The sequence below is a fragment of the Perkinsus marinus genome (assembly GCF_000006405.1).
Source record: "Perkinsus marinus ATCC 50983 genomic scaffold scf_1104296958686, whole genome shotgun sequence".
NCBI classification, from domain to species: domain Eukaryota; phylum Perkinsozoa; order Perkinsida; family Perkinsidae; genus Perkinsus; species Perkinsus marinus.
Window position 1 is genome coordinate 304,506 of NW_003206671.1, and position 7,746 is coordinate 312,251.

At 47.9% G+C, this 7,746-nt stretch overlaps 4 protein-coding genes across 4 annotated transcripts; 2 read left to right on the plus strand and 2 right to left on the minus strand.

Annotated features, from left to right (window-relative positions):
- Nucleotides 1-1,151: 1,151 nt before the first annotated feature.
- Nucleotides 1,152-2,059, minus strand: Pmar_PMAR028232 (hypothetical protein; the record flags this gene model as incomplete). Its single annotated transcript, XM_002774182.1, has 4 exons — nucleotides 1,152-1,262; nucleotides 1,519-1,608; nucleotides 1,675-1,804; nucleotides 1,962-2,059. The coding sequence occupies 4 exons, from the start codon at nucleotides 2,057-2,059 to the stop codon at nucleotides 1,152-1,154; spliced, it is 429 nt and encodes a 142-aa protein (XP_002774228.1).
- A 105-nt stretch (nucleotides 2,060-2,164) lies between these two features.
- Nucleotides 2,165-3,987, minus strand: Pmar_PMAR028233 (GTP-binding protein, putative). Its single transcript, XM_002774183.1, has 11 exons — nucleotides 3,828-3,987; nucleotides 3,698-3,774; nucleotides 3,541-3,643; nucleotides 3,385-3,486; nucleotides 3,198-3,331; nucleotides 3,054-3,152; nucleotides 2,836-3,008; nucleotides 2,697-2,778; nucleotides 2,541-2,653; nucleotides 2,416-2,489; nucleotides 2,165-2,351 (listed from the first exon to the last, which is right to left on the minus strand). Exons 1-11 carry the CDS (start codon nucleotides 3,954-3,956, stop codon nucleotides 2,253-2,255), a joined length of 1,185 nt encoding a protein of 394 aa, XP_002774229.1. The 5' UTR covers nucleotides 3,957-3,987; the 3' UTR covers nucleotides 2,165-2,252.
- Nucleotides 3,988-4,389: 402 nt separating this feature from the next.
- Nucleotides 4,390-5,928, plus strand: Pmar_PMAR028234 (oxoacyl-acp eductase, putative; the record flags this gene model as incomplete). Its single annotated transcript, XM_002774184.1, has 6 exons — nucleotides 4,390-4,531; nucleotides 4,709-4,842; nucleotides 4,993-5,081; nucleotides 5,237-5,361; nucleotides 5,594-5,682; nucleotides 5,725-5,928. The coding sequence occupies 6 exons, from the start codon at nucleotides 4,390-4,392 to the stop codon at nucleotides 5,926-5,928; spliced, it is 783 nt and encodes a 260-aa protein (XP_002774230.1).
- Nucleotides 5,929-6,626: 698 nt separating this feature from the next.
- On the plus strand, nucleotides 6,627-7,108 carry Pmar_PMAR028235 (hypothetical protein; the record flags this gene model as incomplete). The annotated part of the gene is made up of 2 exons (XM_002774185.1): nucleotides 6,627-6,811; nucleotides 7,066-7,108. 2 exons carry the CDS (start codon nucleotides 6,627-6,629, stop codon nucleotides 7,106-7,108), a joined length of 228 nt encoding a protein of 75 aa, XP_002774231.1.
- Nucleotides 7,109-7,746: the final 638 nt, after the last annotated feature.

Below are 7,746 nucleotides of genomic sequence, written 5' to 3' on the forward strand. Positions count from 1 at the left end.
CTTGAGACAAGACTTGAAAAAAGGAAGGAACGAGACTGGTTCATGGGTGGAACCATCTCGATCTCACAACATACGGTTTGATCGATAACATCAGAATACACCAACATATTTCTCATTTCGTGCACTTGCTTGATCTTTCTTTCTAACGAAACCTTCACTGACACAGTTGCGGCTTACAGGCTGTAAGTTACAGCCACCCTCACTGTTTAAGAAGTGTACCTTTCCCCTATCCTCAACGAAAGATTTCATGGACGCTGGGCGTTGATAACCCTTTCACTCAACAAACAACGCTCAAGCTTAGAAAGTTCAGCACACTAAACACAGGAGGAATCACAATGGGATATCTTCTCCGAGGACACGGCACATTTCATTCAACAGAGGCTCAGCTTCAACAACCCGTTCATACAGCAAGTCTGGAAAGTCATTTGGTCTGTCGAAAAATCTTTCTTGGGGTCCACCGAGAGAGTATCTGGGGACGCCATCATCCAACAATAAATATGCGGAGAACAAACTTACTTTGCTAATCGATGAAGCTCGCCGGCAGCCATATGTATGGCTAAAACCCGATCGGGAAGCGTTTGAAAATCCTTGGGATAATTCAACAAAACCGGGGGCATGCGCGGCTCGAAACCAGCAACAAGAGAGCCTGCGATGATCAATTCTCGCCTGGAAAATGAGGAATTTTGACTCACCCAAGTGCCACGCGAGAGTAGCTAGAGCTCTTCGACCCAAGTAGGGAATATCCACGACGGCCATCCGAGACGCGGGGCTCAAGAGCCTCGCTTCGCTGAGTAACTCCTTCGTGTGAGTAACATTATTGCCAGTGTTAGTGCTGGTATTTTCTAACACTATGATGAGCTTGCCGTCGAATTCATTCCTATCGAATGATGCTGCTGAGTGACGGTCAAGCATACAAATATCCTTATATTCAACAAGTTTCTCTTTTTCGACGAGGACACCGAGTATCACTTCAAGGTAAATATTGGCCTCGGTAAGATATCTGCAAACGTGGATAATCCGGGGGACTGCATAAAGCATGAGTCGCTCTTTGAAGATTCTATTCAACTAAGACTAAAGCTTGGTTGTAGATTTTTCTATTGACACTCATAATGCCGAAAATTATTGACGAGCAACAAGAGCAAGACCAGCTCCTACGCTTCGAGATCATCCCTTGATTTGTAGCCATGGCGACTAAACTTGATCGCGTCCTTCTCTTTCACAAGCTTCAACTCTTCTGTTTTCACAAGCCCCTTCAACTTACTCTGAAACGGTACACCTCCAGTGGGTAGCCAAGAAACTGAAGAGACATGAGGTGAATTTCTCTTCCGCTGTAACATAACCGCAATCAATAGGATTCTCCATGTATTACCAAGCTCTGCGAGGCCTTCTTTTTTCGCCCAAACAATCACGTTTTCACACAACAGTGGTGTTAACCGTCCAATTCCGCCGGATAAAATGAGGGTCAACTGAATAAGCGGGGCCTCACAAGAAATCACAAATGAATTTCGAGATAGTTACCGCTCTTGAAGGGTTCCTCCTGAGGTGCTTGGCTACGATCTGAGCTGCATAAGCGGGAGTCTCCACCATGTTGGCGCCGAGGCACAGCACCTACCATTGCAATCTGTCAATGGTCAACAGCACTCGCTGGAAAGCGTCATGATGCCTGGGGTTTACCTTATCGACATCATCTCCTAAAGGAGTTTCCAGAGGCACTGCGATGTCCCGACAACAAACATAGTCAAGACATCTCGAGACATTCACAGCATCTTCATATGTCACCAACATTTTCGTCAAGATCTCGGATCTGAATACAAGTGTCTGCAGTCAGATGCACAGAGGCGTGCAGAGTATCGACTTTCAGCAATTGAATGCCGCGGGATATAGTGCGATCGAACCAACGATATACTCCCGAGTGATTAGTTGACCCCAGTACTAGCAACAACCCGCCGAGCTCATACTACTCTTTCTGCCAATCATCATCAGCATGAATGATCCTTTCGGGGTCGAGGCCTTGGTGAAAAAGATACCGCCTTTTCGCTGCAAAATACGACTCTGCCATATGAAAAAAAAACGCACAGTAAGATACTCCATCCAACCGGGAAATATTGACAACTACAAACTCAACACGAGCGATGATCTCAGCGGTACGAGCCGCAGTAGACGGCTGCTTCCGCAAACCAAGTATGGTTAGCCGTAGGGAACAACGAGAAACTCGCGGAGACAGTTCGATGCCGACACGACTCGACAACCATTTACTTCCCCTTGCTGACGTTGAACTTGAAGAAACAGATATCGCCATCTAGGACCTCGTAATTCTTGCCGTTCTGGTGCAACTTTCCCGCTGCTTTAACCTAGATAAGAGAGAAAGTTCTTGACCAATGACGTTAGCAACTGATTAATAATGGCTCTGCTTACAGCACTCTCATCGCCGAGTTCCCGAATGTCCTCGTATCGGTAAGTCTCAGCACAGATGAATCCACGCTCCATATCTGTCAGCGAAGAGCCTTCCCAACACCCGATCAACTACATGCCAGAGTTACCAGTGTGAATGACACCAGCAGCCTGAGGGGCCTTGGTGCCCTTCTGGATTGTCCAACATCGGACCTCATCAGGACCGCAAGTGAAGAAGTGGATAAGATCCAAGTAGTCGTAACTGATCATAGAATACCACAAGAGGCGAAGCGACGCGAATTTACCCAGTCTTGATGATCTTATCAATCATGGACTTCTTCGCACCGGTCTTTTCGAGATAAGCCTTCTTGTCTTCCTCCGAATCACCTGCGATATCGACAATCCTAGCTAGTGTCAAGACTAACACCAATTCGCCCCGCCTACCGCATTCTTGGTACTCCATCTCGAAGGCAGCAGAGTAGGGAATGATAGGGCCACCGCCGTTGGTGTCGACCCACTCTTTGATCTTAGGCAACCACTTGTTCTTCTGACGGACGAAGTCCCTCTCGCTCATGTTAACGAGGTAAACAGTGGGTTTAGTGGTCAAGAACTGATACCTAATGAGAGTCGCTGATGGGCACGACATGACAGCGACGTAGTACTTGTTGATAATCTCAACCTCCTTGGAAGTCCAATCATCACAGAGTCTAAGAGGCTTGCCACTTTCCAAGACCTTCTGACACTTAACGAGCGCGTCATACCTGACAAACTCATTGCTACAGTCCACAAGCACTGGGACTTATTACTCTTCCTTAAGCTCCTTCATTTTCTTATTCTGCTCAGCCTTCTTGGCATACTCCGCAGCGCGATTAGTAGCCTGGGCAAGATCCTTGAAGATAAGCTCCGACTGGATGATCTGTAGATCCCGAACGGGGTTGACCTGAACGAGAAAATGCCATTTATTTTTTCCCAACAAGTCCCGGCCGAAATTACCTCTCCCTCGGTATGCACGATGTCTTCATCAGTGAAAGCTCTGCATACGTGGTAGATACCATCGACCGACTGGATATTCGACAAGAAGGCATTTCCGAGACCCTGCAAAAGAGAGAAACTCATCATAACACGACTGGTGCGCGACGGGGCTGGTACCTCTCCCTCGTGAGCATTGGGCACTAGACCAGCGATGTCCCAGATTCGCAAGACCGCAGCAATGGTGTTCTTGGGCTTGAAAGTAGCCGACAACCAGTCCATCCTGCCGACGAGAATATGACAGTAGAAATCCAACCGAGTTCGCCGCTGCCCTTACCTTGCATCAGGAACATTAACAACAGCTTCGTGTGGGTCGATCGTACAGAAGGGGAAATTCTCAGCAGGGATCGAACACTGGAGGGGAGAAAACAATAGGAGGAGACAACCAACTGAGAGGCTCATGGTACCTTGGTGAGGACGTTGAAGGTGGTGGACTTGCCAACATTAGGAAGCCCGACGAGACCCATGCGAAGAGTGTTGCCTGGTCGACCGAATTTGACCTTCTTCACTTCTTCTACCTTCTTCTTGGGGGCCATGGTTGCGAGTGAGGGCGGATGGAATCAAACTGATGTCAACATGCAGCTGTTTCCTTATCAGGAGGCCTGAGATGTCGCTATAGCTTTGAACATGGGAAATACCACAGAGGAGAAAAATGGACAAAAATACGAAAATTTTACGACATGAAATATACCAGTAGAATTGATGTTTGCATGGCCGAGGGTCACAAGGAGAGCTCATCTATCATGCTAGAAAACAATTCGTCTACCACGAGGGAAAGCAACCACAGACGCCTTCGATCACGAGGGACAAGCAACCACAACTACAGCGCAGTTATCTCCGTCACGCGCCACGAAATTATCACTTCCTTAAATCAGCAAAGCTAGGAGTACTTCGCACTGTAAAGAGAGTACCGCGGCTACTTCTGATCGCCTCGCGAGACGGACTCCCTACTTTTGCAGGTCTGTCTAGATGCTATCCAGCGGACCACCATTGAGCCGACTTGAGCGTGTCGCGTCTCATATCTCGCATCAGCATGGTGGAGTTGCTCTGGTTGTCGGCTGTGGCGACGGTATTGGCCGAGCCATCATCGAGCACCTTGCCGAGGACCCGGGTAAGGCTTTAAAGATATGTTCACAAAGTCTCACAGGCAGTGTGGAAAAATTCCAAATAACCACATATGTTGGTGACAACATGGAAATGCTGAGGAAATTTTCGGAGTTACATTTTTCTACCCTTCTATAGAATCCTAGCTGAGAAAAACGAACTCATATTCCAACACTGCTCACAGGTATATCCACTGTAGTAGCATCGAGGCGTAATGGATCCAAACTCGCAGGAATTGTGGCTGAGTTGGGAAGCAGTAAGATTCACGGAATAAAAGCTGATGCACGTGTCGAAGAAGAAGTCTTCAAACTCTTTGAAGTAAGATCTGACCTTGCATGCGATTCTCGAGACAACGACAGTCGGAGTATTCGAATAGAAGCAACTGCGTCGTTTCGACGGACACTTTATCGAGACGCTCTAGTGGAAGACCTCATCCTGATTTTTCGAAGTCGTGTATATTTTCAAGAGACTGAGAAGAGGTTTGGACCCATAACGCTTTGCGTTCACAACATTGGTGCTAATGTGTCTTTCTCTGTTGAGCAGACTACAACTCGAGTGTAGGCCAGTCTTGGCGAGAGTGTCAGATCATTTTTCGGATGGATTTTCTACTTCGCTGATTGCCCAGTTTCGCCTTGTGAGTGTGGCTTAAGAAACGTCTATCCCAATCTCGAACTTAAGGGCTGTCGTTCCTCTGCAGCCATTCTACTTGTAGATATCGCAAGGTTTGGGAGATGGCGTGTTTGAGTGCTTTCTATACGGGTCGCGAATGTGCTAGGAGGATGGGCCAGCGAGGAAAGGGGACCTTGGTCGTCACATCGGCAACGGCTTCAGTCAGAGGTAGAACGTGATGGGTCAGTCGTATTTTCTGGAGTCGACTATACCCCAACTCAGAGGTCTTAATGAATAAGCACTCGATCGAATATGAGTCCATCATTCAGCGCATTCCCTACCCGAACACCAGCGTGACGGTGTTGTAGCAGCAGATGTTTCCAATGCTAAACTACATAGTCTTTTTGCATTCTCTTGGGATACTACATAGTCTTCTTATAGACCCTTCTCTTCGTATCAGGTCGAGCTGGTTACTCAGCTTTCTCCGGTGCACTACATGCTAAGCGGGCGCTCGCGCAGAGTCTAACTTGCGAGTTGGGACCTAAAGGAGTGAGAGTCGAAACTCATCGTGAACTGTATTTTCGTGTTGAGGTGCACGTAGCCCATGTGGTGATCGATGGACCTGTCGACACTCCATGGGTGAGAGCGCAGCTAGTTTCCAAAGGAGGCCTTCCCAACTTGATTTCACCGCGGACTATTGCCGAGACCGTACTGTTCCTCCACAAGCAAAGCTCCGACGGATGGTCGAACGAAGTCGATCTGCGAGGGGCATCGATGTCTCCATGGTGGTCTTGATTTTTTCTCACGTCGTGATGGTATGTGTTTGAAAGTTAGGGTAGGTCCAGTATGGAAAGATATGCACATGGTCAACCAACTGTGTCGGTGACAATATGAAAATTTTGAGCAAATTCGCGCCGGTTTCTGTACACTTCTAACCTAATTCATATACAAGCTTTTACAGTTAGGAAGGAAACTCGAAAGCTCGCTCGTGCACTTTTTCAGAGTGTACAAGAACAGAGGGAAACTCGAGCCATACCTTACCGATGAGTGAACAGTACTTTGTGTCGTTTCCGACTGCCTGGAATAGGCCTAGCGTGCCTTGGCACTCCTGATGAGACCCGCGTATGACAGCTGCTGTAGTCGGTCCCCTGCGGAGAGTAGTGGAAGAGCGGTCGGGGAGTATGAGCGGCTCACTCTCTCGGAGGCTCAATCAATGGGCAGGGCGATCGAAGCCTCTAGAGATGATTTTTCACGGGATCATCAGCATCGTGGAAATCGCTTGACTCACATGTGTTACTGAGATCGATTTCCCTGTCGTGTGGTGTCGGAATATTGCGCCATATTCCAGCTGTGGGTTTCCGGAGTAGCTATTGAGCGTTTACATGGTGCGTAAAACTGTTTGTGATTCGATCGGTTGCGTCGATCGGGCCGGGATGTCTGGGCAAAGGTTCGCCTATTGTAGGTCGTAGTTCTCTCCGTTTTGGATCATTTGAATGGCGTCGACCGAGACAGTAACGCAAGTGCGTGTGGCAAATCTTTGCTGTGCGCTGGAGGCCGACTTGGTGCACGACGTGCTGGATTCCCAGGCAGGAGTCAGAAGGCTCGTCGTCAATACGGTTACCAAAGTCGTAACTGTGGAGCACGATAGCGGACAGATCAGTGCTGTGGACTTATGCAAGTAGTAAAGTTGACGGGGCCGATTAATGCTGGATTACTTTTTTTCTTTTCGCACTATAGCGGGCTCGGCAGATTCAGGAGCTACAGGATCCTGATTATTGGAGTTTCACCCGTGATATGAAAAACAGTAGTGAAAAACATATTTCACGGCGAATATCGCGTTTTCCACTGAGTTTTACGCCACTTCACGTAAAACGGGTGAAACTCCATTATTATTAAGATCGCCAGTGAGTCTATTCGTGATACTTCCGCTAGAGGCCTGGCCCATGATCGTGCCAGGATCCTAAGAGGTGGATAAATTGATCTCATAAGAATGTCGTCAATACTGGATTAGCTATTCATAAATATCACTGTTTTATCATTAACCATATTATTCTCTCCTTGCGTATATTCATGTAATCGTTCTCAAAGAGGACAAATATGTAAAGATACGTATCACTAGGCTCGAAAGTGCGAATACAAATGGCTATCCGCGTTGTCCGCAACCTGAGCATTGTGCCCGGAGTGAATGCATCGATACGCTGTGGGATAAATCACGTATGATCAGTCCGTTGTTGAGTTTATGTTTTTATCCGTCTCCTCCACGCGAAGGTACTCTGGAGGGCTCGGCCGTGACCAACGGCACCGAAGGTGGAGCTTCGGAGGAAGCAGCTATCGGACGAATGCGCTACCAGGCTTATCTCGAGGGTTTCGTCATTGCAGTCCAAATTGGATCACTTTGTTGGGGTAGTTTATCCTGGTCGGTGATGCAGCCGCGTAATTCTGTGTATCGCAAGGTGCTGCGATTCCTCTTGTTATTGGCTTCTGCCTTTCCTTTTCGCTTTTCCTCGGTGCTGGGCGAGCTCTGCTCATGAAGAAGTTCACTGATGTGTCGGTGAGTCGTAGCGTATCTTTCACGCACTCGGAAGAATCGATGATTGTCAGGTCCTCATGCTG

Coding starts and splice junctions, on each gene's coding strand:
- Pmar_PMAR028233 (XM_002774183.1), bottom strand. CDS start 3,956: ATGGCCCCCAAGAAGAAGGTAGAAGAAGTGAAGAAGGTCAAATTCGGT. Junction 3,487..3,540: donor CCAATGCTCACGAGGGAGAG/GTACCAGCCCCG, acceptor TCTCTTTTGCAG/GGTCTCGGAAATGCCTTCTT. Junction 2,352..2,415: donor AACTCGGCGATGAGAGTGCT/GTAAGCAGAGCC, acceptor TCTCTTATCTAG/GTTAAAGCAGCGGGAAAGTT.